General features: G+C 41.4%; 1 protein-coding gene across 15 annotated transcripts in view; it reads left to right on the forward strand.

Moving 5' to 3' along the window:
• The window catches only part of pde4d (phosphodiesterase 4D, cAMP-specific), a 669903-nt gene that overhangs the window by 464064 nt on the left and 188126 nt on the right, over positions 1 to 17713 (forward strand). Inside the window, exon 1 of one of the 15 annotated variants that reach the window (XM_059989355.1) lies at positions 1380 to 2460. The exons of the other annotated variants lie outside the window; for them this stretch is intronic. Coding sequence (XP_059845338.1) covers positions 2393 to 2460 — 68 coding nt within the window. The 5' untranslated portion in view covers positions 1380 to 2392. Of the gene's footprint in view, positions 1 to 1379; positions 2461 to 17713 lie in introns of those variants that run through there. 15 annotated transcript variants of the gene reach the window in all.

Here is a 17713-nt window from a genome sequence, read left to right on the forward strand (position 1 = left end):
AATGGGAATGGGACGTGGAATTAAAATGTGTGGCCACTGGGAGATCCTGCTTTCTCTGGCGGACTGAGCGTAGGTGTTCAGCGAAACGGTCTCCCAGTCTGCGTCGGGTCTCACCAATATATAAAAGGCCACACCGGGAGCACCGGACACAGTATACCACACCAGCCGACTCACAGGTGAAGTGTCACCTCACCTGGATGGACTGTCTGGGGCCCTGAATGGTGGTGAGGGAGGGAGTGTAAGGGCAGGTGTAGCACTTGTTCCGCTTGCAAGGATACGTGCCAGGAGGGAGATCGGTGGGAAGGGATTGAGGGGGGTGGGGGAGAGTGGACAAGGGAGTTGCGTAGGGAGCGATCCCTGCAGAAAGCGAGGGGGGGGGGAGGGAAAGATGTGCTTGGTAGTGGGATCCCGTTGAAGGTGGCGGAAGTTACGGAGAATCATACGTTGGACCTGGAGGCTGCTGGGGTGGTAGGTGAGTACAAGGGGAACCCTATCCAGAGTGGGGTGGCGGGTGGATGGGGTGAGGGCAGATGTGCGGGAAAGAGTAGAGGTCCCGTTTTAGTATGTGATTCCACCTGCGACATGCCATTGCAGTATGTTGCTTTAGATCTATTTTAAGCAAATTTTCAGATTTCTTTTGGCATATCTGATTGGGCATCTGTGCAATAGACTGTACACATTTAGTGTACCAAAAAAGGACAAACTACAATTTCTGGTCAATTGATAGCGTATTCTGGACTTTCATCTTTAACTGTGTGTGTGCATAAAATGAAAGCTATTTTCCTGACAAGATGTTTTACTGCCATTTTCACTGCAAAATATTTGTAACGTTGGTACAGTTTGTAAATTCCTTTCAATGGATTATACAAAGTTTCCATATTTCACCGGATAGATGCAAAGAGATTGTAACAAAACACTCACCAGGCCTGGGGTATGAGGTGACATTACGAGACTGAGCAACATCACTTTTTAGTAGCTTTCTGACTCCACCTCCACTCCAGATATCCTGAAAGGCCTTTTTTCTTGCTGTTGTATGTTCACATAGGAGATACAGAAATCAAAGTGATTTGAGGCAGAATCTTGGGCCCCCGGTGTGGGGAGACACACAGAACTCTGCATATTACAGCTCAAACTAAGTTAATGTTAAATTTCCTAGAAACATTTGGGTTGGGTGCCCTGTAACTATGTCTGGTGAATGTAATTGAAAGCTTATTCATTGCCGGCAGAATATTATATTGACACCTGTGAGGTCTGAATAATAATAATGCAGAGCAAAGCATTGTAAAGAAATCACTGATAGTAAGATTCAGATTCCGATTAGTTTATTGTCATATACAGCCAATGAAATGCCTTGCTGGTGTGAGGTTCGCAGAGTAAAGATTACACATGGTGGTAGTAATAAATACAGCAGTAAGTACAATATGCAAGAGTGAAGTTATTCACTTCAGTAACCTTGGTGCTGACCGCTGACCTGAAAACCCTAATTCTATCTCCAGACTATATTTCTCTCAATTTGCACACTAATGTTAAATTTATTTTTGTTTTATGTCATGTTATGAAAAACTAATATTAAGTTAATGTAATTTATGTTTGCCATGTTAGTAATATACTGTGCTGTTGCTGCAGAGAGCTAGTTTTCATGACATTTGTACGTTGGGTATGAGTATCCACAATGAGCTTGAACATTCCAGCAACGAAAACTTTGCCCCACATCCACAGCCCCGATATCTCAATTGGAAGTAAATGAAACTCCAGAACTGCCCTTGGGAGAAGCAAAAATCACCTCCTGGATGTGCAACAATGTCTGTCCCCGCACTGAGCAGCCGAAACCTCAGCGAGGCTTCCCGACGAAAAACTTTTACAATGTGGAGGGGGGAAATCCAGAGGCGCAGAGAATGACAGAGTGTTGGGGTCCGGGGTCTTTGGTGCTCCCAAGGTATCAAGTGGGAAGGTGAGAACAAGGCAGCGAGAGAGTGGCGGCAGGTGGCGGGGAGCCCGGGACACACTACATCTGCTCGCCGACAATAAAAAGGATGTGATCGCCGGCAGCGTGCCCACACAGAGGCGGAGGGAGGGGGTCGCTGGACATGTGCGCTTCTCTGCTCGTCTGGGAGAGGCGAGAAGCTGCCCGCCCTCGGAGAGTGCAGCCGGTCCCCAATGCTGAGCCAGAACAGACAGACGCCAGCAGAGCGGGGAGGGAGGGAGGGCGCGCTGTCACTTCCGAACAGTTGAAGCTTGAGTAACTCGGGCTCGTGTGAGGAAACAAGCTATCGAAAGGGGTGAGCCGGCCACAGCCATCTTCCAGACGAGGTGCTCTGACAAGGAAATAAGATGTGAAGGAAAAGGGAGGCGAGCCGGCGCCAGAGTCCTGGCGGGTTCTGTACACTTCAGCATGAGCCACATTGTGTTGAAACCGCGGTCGCGATCTACCAGCTCCCTGAGGACCTCCGACTACCCCGGGTAACGTCTCTTTTACACGCTGCTCTTTGCCTCGACGTTCTTGCCGCCTTGTTTCCTGGGTGAACACGGGAAGCCGGTGCGTCATCCCGGCTTTCCACCCCCGCTCGAGTGCAGAGCACTCGCTGTTACCCCAGTCCGCCCTTAGTTCATGTTTTGACCCTCCGGTATGCTGCTGGAAAAGTTCGTGAAGCCTCTAGCTGCAAAACTCATCCTCACCGCCCCTGTAGATTGTTTCCTTTCACGTATAGGAACTCCACATTCCTCAGGAGGAGAAAAAATAAGAATCATTTGAGAATTCGTTGCGCTTTTCACGTCACCCCACTTGCCCAAAACCCGCTGGAAGGAATACGTCAAATTCCTTTGCTTCGGTGCGTACTTTTGCTGGTGCTTTCTATACCAACATTACTGCGTTCTCCCATGTATTAAAGAAATAACTTGGGCATAAGAGAGTGCAAGTTGCATATTTCAGAAACGTGTTGGTGTGTTTACCTAATGATATCTTTAGTATGTAGCCAAATATGAGAACTATTTCGTCCCAAATGATTTGGCACAAATAGTATTGAGATGCATGATCGAATGTTAATAGTAGACTGAAGGAAAATTGATAGTAGAGAGCTGTGGTCAATTCCTGCTCTCCATTGTGCTATGACATCCTTAACACTACTGAATAGGTAGGCAGAGCATTGGTTTAATTTGCATTTTGTAGGTAAATTGGAAATGTGTAGTGTATGCAATTCAATTTTTAAAAATGAATAATTATTTTTTATTTTCTCTGTAAGTTTCTAGATGACTTCACAAATTAAATGTGCCCTTAACAACATATATGGGTGCTATATTCTTGTCCTGCAGGATTGAACTAATTCCCCAAGAGCACTGTTTCAATGTTACAGTGAGAATCTTATTATCCAGTGCATAATAAATTAGGTCTACTTGGATTATTATTTTAAAAATCATTAGAAATGGAATCTTAAGTGTTCAGTAATCCTACAATTTAACTTTGCACTTATTTCAGATCACTAGCACTGGCACCCACCTGCTTATATAACAATAAAGGATGAAGGGGAAAAAAGAGGCTGCTTATTAGTTTTTATAGTTACAAGAACGAGAAGGGAAAAAATCAAACTTCAAAGTAAATTTATTATCAAAGTACATATATATCACCACATCCAACCCCGAGATTCATTTTCTTGTGAGCATACTAGAATTGATAATGACCACACCCAACAGGACGGACCCAATAAACAATGAGCTAAAGACAGCAAACTACAAATACAAAATTTAAAATAAATAAATAAGCAAGCAAGCATTAAATATCCAGAATATGAGATGAAAGTATTTGGAAGTGAGTTCATAGGTTATGGGAATAGTTCAGTGATGAGATAAGAGAAGTTATCCCTTCTAATTTAAGAGCCTGATGTTTGAGGGGTAATAACTGTTCCTAAACCTGGTGCTGTGAGTCCTGAGGTTCCTGTACCTTCTTCCTGATGGCAGCAGCAAGAAGAGAGCATGGCCTGGGAGCCTGATAATGGATGCTGTTTCCTGTGACAGCACTCTGTGTAGATGTGCTCAAAGGAAGTGAAGGCTTTATCGTGACGACCTGGGCTGTGTCCACGAATTTTTAAGGGATTTCCCATTCAAGAGCATTGGTGTTTCCAGACCAGGGTGTGATGCGGCCAGGCAATGTACTTTCCGCCACACATCTATAGAAGTTTGTCAAAGTTTTAGATGTCATGCCGAATCATTAGCAAACTCCTAAGGAGTCAGGGGCGCTGGTGTATGCCACTTACATACTGGGTTCAGGACAGACGTCTCAATTGATAACACTGAGGAATTTAAAGCTGCTGACCCATTCCACCTTGATGAGTACTGGCTCATGGAGTTTCCTCCTCCTGAAGACAATAATCAGCTCCTTGATCTTGCTGACACTCAGTAAGAGGTTATTGTGGCATGACTCTGTGAGTTTTTACATCTCTCTCCGACATGTTGATTCATCACCACATTTGATTAAGCCTTCAACAGTGGTGCTGTCAACGTTCTTAAATATGGCAATGGAGCTGTGCTTAGCCACACAGTCATAAATGTAAAGTGAGTAGAGCAGGAGACGAAGCACACACCCTTGTGGTTAGTAAATTTCCCTCCCTCTAATTTAACCCCATTGTGCTTAATGTTACTCAAGATGAACACATTTGCCAAGGTATCTTGTTTACTGATATTTCTGAAAAAAATGGAATGTGGGCTTTGTTGATAGGGCTATTATTGAACTCTATTCTAGATTGCCTTTGAAGATGATTGCAGGCCATGGCTGTGAGGTTACTATATTTTTCTTAACTTCTTGATGGGTGATAGATGATATTCCATGGCATCAATATGTACACAAATGCTATTTTATTAGGTGCCTCCTCTACCTAATAAACTGGCCACTGTGTATACATTTGTGGTCTTCTACTGCCTCTCCACTTCTAGGTTTGATATGATATGCTTCTTCTGCACACTACTGTTGTAACGCCTGGCTATTTGAGTTACTGTGACCTTCCTGTCAGCTTGAACCAGCCTGGACATTCTCCTCTGACCTTGCTCATTAACAAGGTGTTTTTGCCCACTGAACTGCTGCTCAGTGGATGTGGGTTTTCTTTTGTTTTTCACACCACTCTCTGTAAATTCCAGATACTGTTGTGCATGAAAATCACCAGATCAGCAGTTTCTGAGATACCCAAACCATCCTGTTTAGTACCTACAATCATTCCACAGTCAAAATCACTTAGATTACATTTCTTCCCCATTCTGATGTTTGGTCTGAACAACAACTCAACCTCTTGACCACGCCTGTCTGCTTCTGTGCATTGAGTTGCTTCCACATGATTGGATGATTAGATATTTGCTTTTCCAAGGTGTGCAGATGTGCCTGATAAAGTAGCCACTGACTGTATATCTTTTAAACCTCTTTATGAAGTTAATAACAAATGTTAAAGGTACATGAAAACAAAGGTAAATAGCAAAGACAGCTGTTAAGGGTTAAACCACAAAGAATTTGGAATATGAGTATATAAGTATAGAAGTGTTTTAAAGTCTGTTGCCTAATAATCAAAGGCTTTCAAAATGATATTTCAAAGTAAGTATCATGGTGATTTTCCCCTTCCCACAAAGTCCACCGTTACTGTCGGCAGAGTCAGTGATCTGAGAGAATGGCTATCGATCTGCATAATGATAATCTCTGTTTCCTGATATATCTTGCATTGGAGAAAGTTAATTAAACCAAAAAAAAATCTTTGCATAAACTATTTCTGAGAAAAAGCTCAGTTCTTTCTAATAAAGTAATATTTTTAACCTGCCAGTTGTTTGAAAAAGCACCTGGTCAACTCGGGGGGAGAAACTATTCCGAATATGTGTCTGGCAAGATGCATGTTACTGGTTATAGCAGTAGACTACATTTCCCTTCACAGTGATAGGTATGTATGTATTAACTGTTTTTAAAAAAACTGGTAACATTCAGACCAGCTTCACTTGATCAGGTTTTGTTTATAGGCAGTTTGGATTTGTTTGCCAACACGTTTTTTCTGTTCATCAGTCAAAATTTCTAAAGGAGCTTTAACTGTTCAAGATACAGCATTAGATTCAGATTTAGGTCCAAATCGGATTCATATGAAAATTTAAATGATACAATATTTTTATATTTTATAATGAGAAAATTTTTTATGTTATAAGTATGTCAAAAGCCAAAAATGGTTTAACCCTTTCAGTTTAAAGTCATTCAGAATTTCTACCGTATCATTATGTAAGCGAAGCACTGAAGTAAGATATAATATTAATTGAAATTAAAAATATTGGATATAACATTTCTAGTTGTTAAAGAATTAATTATTCTATATCCTCCTTATACATATTTTATGTTGTTTGTTAGGAGTTTTTTTTTGTTTCGGCAACCCATTGTGCAGGACCTTGAGAGCACTGCTGTTGTATAATTGAAAGCAACTTAAATATTAATGATTACATAACTCCTGGTCAAGATGTGAGTTATGAATGTTGATACTCCCTCTGCTCAAATTATAATCTCAATCAATAGCACACTCCATCACAAATGCAGCTAAAAATATCATATCTAATGTTACAAACAGATATTGATGAGTATATCAATTTCATTCATATCTTTCATTTAATGTTTAGGCTGCAGTTTCTTGTTATAGCCCTATTGTAGTTGACTGACCAGAATGGTGCATTAAAAGCTGAATTGGTGCAGATGTGGTGCAAGTCATTGAAGTTTCAAACAGCTGGAATGAACCTAATGGAGTTTCAAATTGTTATGTCTGTTCCAATTAGGATTTTGAAATCTACAGTTTTTTTAACAGTATAAATTTTAGCTTTTATGCAATTATATAAATGTTGTCAGAGAAGACACACAGAAGATAAAAATGTTTGATTCATTGCATAAATAGAAATATATGTACCTCTTTTACACTAAAGTACAGAATGCACACTTCTTCTGTTTCAAAGTGGCTACGAGATGCCTCCATATATTGCTGCCCACAAATCTTTGTAGGGCAACAGTTTTGAAAAGGAGCAAAGCACTTTTCTGCTTGGATAAGGGACTGGCCATTCAGATTATTCACTTTTACCTTTCAATACCTGGCTGTAAGATTATCTTAGTGGAGGTTTGTGGCGGAAGTTTTAATTCCTCCAGCTATGCAGGGTGAATAGGATTAGCAGAAAGGATGGATTTGGGTATAACTTGTGGAAGAAGGGAGATATCAGCATAAATAAGGTGGGGGAGGGCTAGGAGTTAACAAGTGATAGTTGTTACCAGGTGAGGGGGAAAGTGGGGGAAGGGTTGATGTGAGAAGCTGGGAGATGATAGGTGGAAGAAGTATAGAACTGAAGAAGATGAAATCTGATAGGAGGGACAGTGGACCATGGAAGAAAGGGAAACAGGTGGGAAATGTCAACTGTTTATTTCACTCTGCATATGCTGCCTGACCTTTTGAGTTACTCCAGTGTTTTGTTTGTGTTGGGAGAGATATATATTATTCAAGTACTAGATTTAATATAAAGAACCATTCCACTTTCTGTGGAACAACAAAATGAATGATGGTCTGCACGCAAGGTGTGTAGATTTCAACTTCACTATGGTAACCTTCAGCCTAATTTTAATCAAGTTTCTGTTTCTGACAGAGATAATGAGTCACCCAAACCAGTGCTACACTCATCTGGCATTTTGAATAGAACACCTACCACAGCAAAGTGATATCTAGGAAAAACCAGCAGACAGCTGATTCCTGGGGTGGGGGGGTGAACAAGGCCAAGAAGTCAGTTTAAAATTAAGTGTTTGAGTTCCCTTGAGTGTCAGATTTGCTACTCCTAGGCACTTAAGGAAAGTTTGCAGCTTGTGTAAGTCATATTTTAGGCAGAATCCCATCGTTCTCTTACTCCTAACTTAATTCTGCCAACTGCTTAGTAGAAGTCCCTGATCAGGACTGGAAAGGAAAGAGGAAGAAGCCAGGATAAGAAGATGGGGGTGGGGGAGGGATGGAAGGAGTACAAACTCGAAGTTGATAGTTCAAACCTGGTAGGTGGGGGAGGGGGAGAGAGTTGGAAGCAGGGAGGCGATAGGTAGGAAAGGTAAAGGGCTGGAGAAGAAGGAACCTGATAGAGGACAGTGGGCCATAGGAGAAAAGGAAGGAGGAAGGGCATCAAATGGGTGGTGATAGGAGGTGAGGGAAGAGAGGAGGTAAGAGTGGGTAGTGAAAGAAGAGGGAATGGTGAGCAGCAAAAATTACTTGAAATTAGGGAAATTGATGTTCATCTCATCAGGTTGGAGACTACCCAGATGGAATATGAGGTGTTGCACCTCAAATCTGAGAGTGGCCTCATCGAGGCAGTAGAGGAATTAAAATAGTTGGCTACTGGGAAATCCTGCTATTTACAGATGGAGTGAAGGTGCTCGACAAAGCAGTCTACGCTGGGTATTACCAAATTAGAGGTGGCCACATCAAGAGCACCAAGTACACTAGACAACTCCAACAGATTCACAGCTTAAGTGTTGCCTCCCCTGGAAGGAGGGTTTGGCATCCTAAATGGAGGTGGTGGAGGAGGTGAATAGGCAGGTGTACACTTCTCCTTGCAGGGATAAGTCCCAGGAGACAGATTAGTGGGGAGGGATGAATGGACTAGGGAATCATGGAAGGAGCAATCCCTGACAAAAGTGGAGAGTGGAGGGAGGTGAAGTTGTGTTTGGTAGTAGGGTCCCGTAGAAGATGGCGGAAGTTGCATAAAATAATGTACTGGCTGCAGAGGCTTGTGGATGGTAGGTGAAGACAAGGGTAACATCTCTGTTAAGGTGGCGGGGAGATAGTCTGAGGATGAATATCTGGGAATAGAGGAGATGCAGATGAGGGCTGCATTAATGATGGAAGAGAAGAAGGAGGATGTTGTGCCTGTGCACAATAAAAGCATGCACGAGGGAGATGGCTTTAGCTGGTGTATACACATTGCAGTGAGAGAGAGAGAGAGAACAATGTGCATGCGTAGACAATAGATCAATACATTGTGCTTGGGGCATGGGGGCTGGGGATCATTGTTCCAAAAGAAATAGATCCATACATTTCTCTTCCTCCCCCTTTAGATTAATGCAGCATAAAACTGTATGTGTACAAAACATCTATTTCCCTTTCATAAACTTGTATTCCAAATAAACATGTTTTTACAATAACAGTACATAACTAACTTCACAGTTGTAAAGGTTCAATCTTCTGGGTGGTGCTCTTTTCCTTTCAGGATAGCATCTCCAGACCTGTGGAGTGGCATCAAGTTTGGCAGGTGTCTTGTCAATAATAATATTCTCATCACACCTCTGGACCTATGGAATGGCATCAGGTTTGGTAGGGTCTTGTCTAAGATAACATCCTCGGTTTTCTGTGTCACATTGCTTTCAATGACGTGATCATCACTGGGAGATAAATGAGGTGACTTTAATGTGTCCGTATTGTTGGATATAATCAATTCAGGAGTGTTCTTTGGTTGTGCATCCAGAACCTGGTCCAAGTGACATCTCCATATCTGACCTCCAACATCCACAGCATACAATCAGTGACCCAGTTCTTGTAGCTATCCTTCCAGGTGTCCACTTGTCTTCTTGGTAATCACACGCTTGTCCAATCTCGAAGTCCCTTGCTGCTTCGCTTGGCAACTGGCTGAACTGTTTATTCTGCACTTCCCTCCAGAGGTCTGTTTTCAGGAGGTCTATGCAAGATCTCAGATTCCTGCTCATGAACAGAATTGCAGGTGTTCAATTTGTTGTCACATGAACAGAGTTCTGATACACAAAAAGCAAGTTGTCCACCTTGTGAGGTAGAGAAACGTCCTCCTTGTCCGTTACTTTAATGGACTTCTGGATAAACCTTTCAGCTAACCCATTCATTGCCTGATGGTGAAGAGCTGACTTGAACTGTATGAATGATTTTCCGTCATGAACAGTCAGGATTCATTGTGGTCCGTTATCACTCACAATTTGTTCTGGTAAGCAGTTTCTGGTGAGGATGGTCGTCAGAGTAGAGATAGTCTTTGCTGAGGTGATTGGCTTCATTGCTATTACCTTAGGCCACATTGAATGACTAACCACAGCAATCAGAAAACGGAGTCAATGAGTGGCCCAGCAAAGTCAATATAAACTCTGCTATGGTAAAGACAGCTAGTTCCACAGGTGTAACGGTGGCCGTGGGGATGAATTTTGAACTGTTTGGCATCCCAAATGGTCTTTGGCCAAGTTTTCCATCTGCTTATCTATTCTGGCCATTACATGTAGCTCCAGACAAGGATCTTCATCTTGACTGTACCCAGGTGTCTTTCATGCAGATTTTCTAACACTCTGGTGTGCAGTTTAGAGGGAACCACAACACAAGATCCACACATCAGTGTTCTTTGACGTACTGACAGTTGGTCTCATCTCGGTGAGAACTCTGGAGACAAAGCATTACCCTGATCTCGCCGTGGTGATTTCATAGACTTTTGACAATGGGTCATTCCTCATTTCCCTTTGTATTTTGGAATTGATTACCAATGGTCCACCAATGCACTGTGAACACTTCTGCTAGGTCACAGTATGAAGACTTTTCTTCTTCAGTTCCCAATACTGGAAGATGTGACAAGCCATCAATGTTGCTGTGTTGTTTGGCACCCTTGAACTCTATGTCATAAGTGTGGGCTCCTAGGAACAGTGCCCAATGCTGTAACTGAGTAGCAGTCATCACTGGAATTCCCTTCCTGGAATATAGACACAAGAGGCTGGAGGTCTGTCACTAGAGTAAACTTTTATCCATAGGGGTAGTAGTGGAACTCCTTTATTCCCCATACTAGACTAAGGGCCTCTTGGTTCTGCACTCGTCAGTGATCTTGAAGCAAATGCAACTGGGTGTTCAGATCCATCTTTCATAATGAGTGACAAAATGGCTCCAATTCCATAAAGGAACATATTGCACACCAGTCTGATGGACAGGGATGGGTCATAATGGGTGAGAAGTTCATCTGATGTTATTAGTCTCTTTGTTTCCCTGAATGCTCTTTCACATCTTTCCGACCATTCCCACTTCACTCCCGTCTGTGACAGTGCATTCAATGGATGCAACACTGTAGCAATGTTTGGGAAAAACCAGTGGTAGAAGGTAGCACATTTCTCTCTGCGCATGGACCATACTCACTCAGCCTGGTAAGCACTTTTCCAAGGCTCTGGAGGTGCACTTCATCATATTTGTCAGTCACGATGATGTCATCAAGGTAACATTGTGTTCTTGGGATATCTTGGATCATTTGGTCCATTGCTCTTTACCAAATTGCTGGAGCTGGTGTGATGCCAAAGATGAGAAAATTATACTGGAGCAGTCTCTTGTGAATGTTGATTGTGAGGGACTTCCTGCTTAACTCCTCAATCTCTATTTGCAGATAGGCTTGTGACAAGTCAACCGTTCAAAACTTCTCCCTGCCTTCCGAAGATACAAACATGTCTTCTATTCATAGCAGAGGATACTGGACAGTACGCAGCACCGGGTTGTTGGCCACCTTGAAATCCCCTCGTGTGTGAACAGCTCTAGCCTTCCCTTTCTTGATCTTTGGGACAATGGGTGTGGCCCAATCATTCCACTCAACCTTGGACAGAATTCCAGATACCTTTAAGCTCTGCAGTTCAGCATCCACTATAGTGCCTAAAGCATTGGATGCGCTTTATGGAATCAGGGTGTTGCTGTTTCATACAGTTCATTTCTGGCTTTCATGCCTTTGAGTTTAGTAATATCCTTCTCAAACACCTTTTCATTAGCATTAAACAGCTATGCCAGCCTCAGGTTAGTGCTTCCATTGAGCTGCTGTTGCCTGTTGAAGATACACTGAGAGCTTTGATTCAGTGCCAGTCTGGTTGGATTTTTCTCAACCATTCACGTCTGCAAAGTGCTGACCCTCCACTTTTAAATACATAAAGTTCTAACTTTTGTGTTTGGCCTCCAAATGTCACATTTCCTTTCAGTTTGCCTTTGGGGGACACTTTTTCACCTGCGTAAGCCTTCAGCATCACTGAAGTCTTCTCAAATGGTATCCTAGAAAACAGATTGGTTTAGTCAGCCTCTGAAATTATGGACAGTGCTGGGAATAGCTTGTCCCCAGAAATGTAGACAGAGATCAAGAAAGGGGAGTGAGGTAAAAGCTAAGGTAGATTTTTTAAATTATTTTTGTTTTGTTTGGTGCTTTTAATAACTTAAACATTTTAGTTGATTGTTAATTTTTAAATGTCACTAATTCTTAGAGACATTTAATTCTTTCATTTTTTTATAGTTTTATATATTGCAATTTGAAAGACATTCAGAGCATTGATAAAACTTTGATAGTGTTGCCATCCAGGAGTTTCACTAGAGGGGATTATTATGGCCCACCCTTGGTTCACAATTACATTGTTCAAGGCTTTTTTTTATATGCTCAGAATGTTGACTCTCAGGGTTGGAATCAACTGAGATAATGAGATTGACATTGTTGAAGCAAATAAAATACATTGGTGTGTGCGTACGTGTAGGTACTGGTTTGCACTCAGAAATCTGTTCTTGTGTTTCAATAGTTTCTTGTTCTACCTACAAATAAATCTGCAGGTAGCTTCTTTGATTCAACATCTCATTAAAAACAATATGAGGTACTAGAAAATCAGAGGAGTAGACAGAAAATTCCGTGTACATTGAGGAGATATGTTGCCTCCCAGATGCCAGTGTCAGGTGGGCCTCAGATTGGGTCCACAGCATTCTAAAGGGAGAAAGTGAACAGCTGGAAGTCAAACTACATATTCATACCAACAGCATATATAGGAATGGAAGGAGTCTTGAGGAGAGAAAGTAGGGAGTTCAGTAGAAAGCTGAAAAGCAGGACATCCTAGGTAGTAGTCTCTGGATTGCTTCCTGTGCCACATCAGTGAGAGTAAGAATAGGATGATTTGGCAGATGAATGGGTGGTTGAAGATTTTGTGCAGGGGGCAGGGTTTCAGATATTTGGATCTTTGGGATCTCTTCTGAGAAAGGTCAGGCCTGTACGAAAAGCAGGGGTTACATCTGAACCCAAGGGGGAGCAATATCCTTTTGGGCAACTTCACTATAGCTGTTGGGGAGGGTTTAAACTAATTAGGCAAGGGGGTGGGAACCATAGTGATAGGGCTGAGGGTGGGGCAGTGCGCACTGTATACAACAGAGTATAGTGAGACTGTGAGGAAGGACAGGCAGATGAAAGGGCAAAGTTGCAGTCAGTGGGATAAGTTGAAGTGCAATATGTGGAAAATCAAAAAGGGTGATGAATACAGGACTGAAGATGTTATATTTAATTGCATGCAGTTTACAGAATAAGATAGATGATCTATCTTATGGCGCAGTTAGAGATCAACAAAACATGTTATGGGCATCTCTGAATCAAGACTGAAAGAAGATCATAGTTGGAAGCTTAACGTCCAAGGATACACATTATATCGAAAGGGAGACAGAGAGGATGGGTTGGCTTTGTTGGTAAAAAATAAAATAAAATCCTTAGAAAGAGGTGACATAGGATCAGAAGATGTAGAATCCTTGTGGGTAGAGTTAAAAAACTGTAAGGGTAAAAAGGTCCTGATAGGAATTATATACTAGTCTCCGAACAATAGCCAACATGTTGGCCACTAATCGTAATGGGAGATAGAAAAGACATGTAAGAAGGACAATGGTGCGATAATCACGGGGGATTTCAGTATGCAGGTAGATAGGGAAAGTTGCGTTGGTGCAAGAGAGGGAATTTGTAGAATTTCTAAGAGATGGCTTTTAGAGCAGCACGTGCTTGAGTCCATTAAGAGGAATTGCAATTCTGGATTGGGTGTTATATAATGACCCAGATTTGATTAGTAAACTTAAGGTAAAGGAATCCTTAGGAAGCAGTGATCATAATATGATAGAATTTCCAGCTGCAGTTTGAGAAGAAGATAAAGTTGGATGTATCTGTATTGCAATAGTGTAAAGAGATATACAGAGGTGTAAGAATGGAACTGGCCAAAGTTGATTGGAAGGAGACACTAGCAGGGATGACAGCAGAACAGGAAAGGCTAGAATTTCTGGGAACAATTCAGAAAGATACATCCTAAAGGTGAAGAAGTATTCTGAAGATAGGATGAGGCAACAGTGGCTGACAAGGAAAGTCAAAGACAGCATAAAAGCAAAAGTAAGGGCAGATAATATAGCAAAAATTACGAGGAAGTTAGATGATTGGGAAGCTTTTAAAAACCAATAGAGGGCAGCTAAAAAAATCCATTAAGAGAGAAATGATGACATATGAAGGTAAGCTAGCCAATAATATAAAAAAGGATGCAGAAAGATTTTTCAGGTAAAGAGTAAAAGAAAATTGAGAGTGGGTATCGGACTGCTGAAAAATGTCTGAAAAGGTAGCAATGGGAGACAAGGAAACGGCGGATGAACATAATAAATATTTTGGGTCAGTCTCCTCCATGGAAGACACTAGCAGAACACCAGAAAAGTGAGAGTGTGTCAGGGGGCAGAAATTAGTGCTTGGGATGCTGAATATTCTGAAGGTAGGTAGGACTGGACCAGATGGACTGCATCCCAGGGTTCTGCAGGAGCTATCTGAAAAGATTGTGGAGGTATTAGAGATAATCTTTCAAGAATCACTGGATACTAGAGTGCTTCCAGAGGAGTGGGGAATTGCAAATATCATTCCACTCTTTAAGAAGACAGGGAGGCAGAAGAAAGGAAATCATTGACCAGTTAGCCTGGCTTCAATGGTTGGAAAGTTGTTGGATTCTTATTAAAGATGAGTTTTCAGGGTACTTGGAGGCACATGACAATATAGGCCAAAGTCAGCATGATTTCCTAGAGGGAACAACTTGCTTGAGAAACCTGGTGGTGGAATTCTTTGAAGAAATAACAGGCAGGATAGAGAGAGGAGAGTCAGTGTTTGCAGTGTATTTGGATCGTCAGGACGTCTTTGACAAAGTGCAGCACAGGAGGTTGTTTAACAAGATAAGAGATAAGATAACAGGAATGATACTAGTATGAATAGAAAATTGGCTGACTAGTGGGAAGCATTGAGGGGCTCTTTTTTGGCTGGCTGCCAGTGACAGGTGCTGTTTCACATTGGTCGGTGCTAGGACTACTTCTTTTAATGTTGTATGTCAATGATTTAGACAAAGAAATTGATGGTTTTATGGCCAAGTGTGTGAGCGATATGAAGATAGGTGGAGGGTAGTGTTAAGGAAGCAGGGTGGAAGGACTTAGACAAAGAAGTGGAAGAGGAATACAGTGTTGGGAAGTGCATGGTCATGCACTTTGGTAGAAGAAATAAAGGCATGGACCATTTTGTAAATGGGGAGAAAATTCAAAAATCAGAGGTGGGATGGGACATAGCAGTCCCTGTGCAGAATTCCCTAAAAGTTAACTTGCAGGCAGAGTTGGCAGTAAGGAAGGCAAATCCAATGTTAGCTTTCATTTCAAGAGTACTAGAATATAAAATCAATGCTGTAATGCCGAGGCATTATAAGGCATTGGTCAGACCACAATTAGAGTATCATGAGCAGTTTTGGGCTCCTTATCTCAGAAAAAATGTGCAGGTCCAGAGCAGGTTCTCAAAATGATCCCTGAAAGTAATGGGTTAGCATATGTGGAGCATTTGATGGCTTTGGGCCTGTATTCATTGGAGTTTAGAAGAATGAGGGGAGATTTCACTGAAATCTATCAAATATTGAAAGGCCTAGATAGTGTGGATGTGGAGAGGAAGTATCCTGTAGTGGGGGAGTCTAGAACCAGAGGGCACGGCCTCAGAATAGAGGGACCTCCATTTAGAGCAGAGATGAGGAAAAATTTCTTCAGGCAGAGGCTAATGAGTCTGTGGAATTAATTGCCACAGATGGTTGTGCAGACAAAGTCATTGGGTGTATTTAAGGTGGAGGTTGATAGTTTCCTGATTAATTAGAGCATCATATGTTACAGGGGGAAGATCGAAGAATGAGTTTGAGAGGGTTAATAAATCAGCCATATTTGCATGGCAGAGCAGAATCAATGGGCCAAATGCCATAATTCTGCAGCTATGTCTTATGAAACAAACATAATTATACTAATTTGATTTTGAAGATGAAGTTTTACAAGAGTTTTTGTCATTGTAAATACCACAACACCTGCTTAGAATTGTCTGATTATTCATATTGTAAAACTCCATTAATTGGAACCTTTAGGACGTTGCTGTGGTGCTCGTGCATATTTTCCGACTATTGACCGAGCTTTCTATTAATAGCCAAGCATACTGGTAGTAACTTTTATTCTGATGTTAAATTACAGTGTAGTGACATTTCAAGTGGATGGGTAATTTTAAAGGGAGTGTGTAAGCCAGTACCCCGATGAGTTGAAATGAAGCAGAGGAACTGGGGTCTTGTTGAAGTTAATGGAGCAGGGGAACAGGGGGCCCTGGTGAGTAGCTAGGGAGACAGCAGATGTTAGCCTGATTTCAGAACGATTGGATAGCAGATAATCTGAGTTCTGCTGTACTAACAACATCAATATCATCTTGTACCCATTTCTTGTTTTGTTATTCAATGGATTTTTTTATTTTCAGTGAATGTAAATTATGGAATAATACTTTAGTGGAACAATAAAATCAACAAAAAGTTATAATTGAGCACTGCTATATATATATGAATATGCTGTTACTCACAATCAAGATGACAACTGTACTGATAGAACATGGGAATCTAGGAAATACTAGATATTATGCCTATAAGGTTTTTAGAAATACCAAAGAATTTAGAAAAGATGCTTTAATACAAGTAGATTGTAGGTTAGAGTCAAAAAATTATTCCTATTTAAGGATCATTGAAAAATACTGTAAGTTATGTGACCATAGGCAAAACTTGAATGAATTAGCTGGATCAGCAGATCCTATCAGAATCATGTTTACTATCACTGACATATGTCAATGAAGTCCGTTGTTTTATGGCCGCGGTACAGTGCAAGACATAACTGACTATAAATTATAATTTTAAAATTGCACAAAGGAGGAATAGTGAAGTAATGTTCATGGTCTATTCAGAAAGCTGATGGTAGAGGGGAAGAAGCTGCTCCTAAAATGTTGAGTGTGGATCTCCTGTGCCTCCTCTCTGATGGTAGTAATGAGAAGAGGGCATGTCCCAGATGGTGAGGGTCCTTAATGACAGATGCCACCTTTGGAAGATATCATTGTTAAATATATCTTGAGTACAGTTGTCCCTAGACTCATAACAAGTCAAGTCAAGTCACTTTTATTGCCACTTCGACCATAGCCGCTGGTAGATTGCATAGTAAAAATAAGACAATGTTTTTCAGGACCGTGGTGTTACATGACACAGTACAAAAAAACTAGACTGAACTACGTAAAAAAAACAACACAGAGAAAGCTACACTAGACTACAGATCTACACAGGACTGCATAAAGTGCACAAAAAAGTGCAGACATTTACAATAAATAATAAACAGTCCAGGATACGGAAATTCACAAATCACAAGCCAAAATTCAAGATAAGAATTAAAATTCATTCCTGCAGAGTTTAGGTAAGGAGGAAAAAAGTAAATCAATTGACTGAGGGCAAATCAACGCAAGTTTTTTTTCAAGTTAATTTTCTTGACATATGCGGAACATGAAGTTTCACATTATGGAAGATTGTGATACAGCCCATGTTCAAGAAATGTAATCATGCAAAACTCCACCCCCCCACCCCGCCACACACACTTAATGCAAGAGT

This window comes from Hypanus sabinus, chromosome 14 (assembly GCF_030144855.1).
Source record: "Hypanus sabinus isolate sHypSab1 chromosome 14, sHypSab1.hap1, whole genome shotgun sequence".
NCBI classification, from domain to species: domain Eukaryota; kingdom Metazoa; phylum Chordata; class Chondrichthyes; order Myliobatiformes; family Dasyatidae; genus Hypanus; species Hypanus sabinus.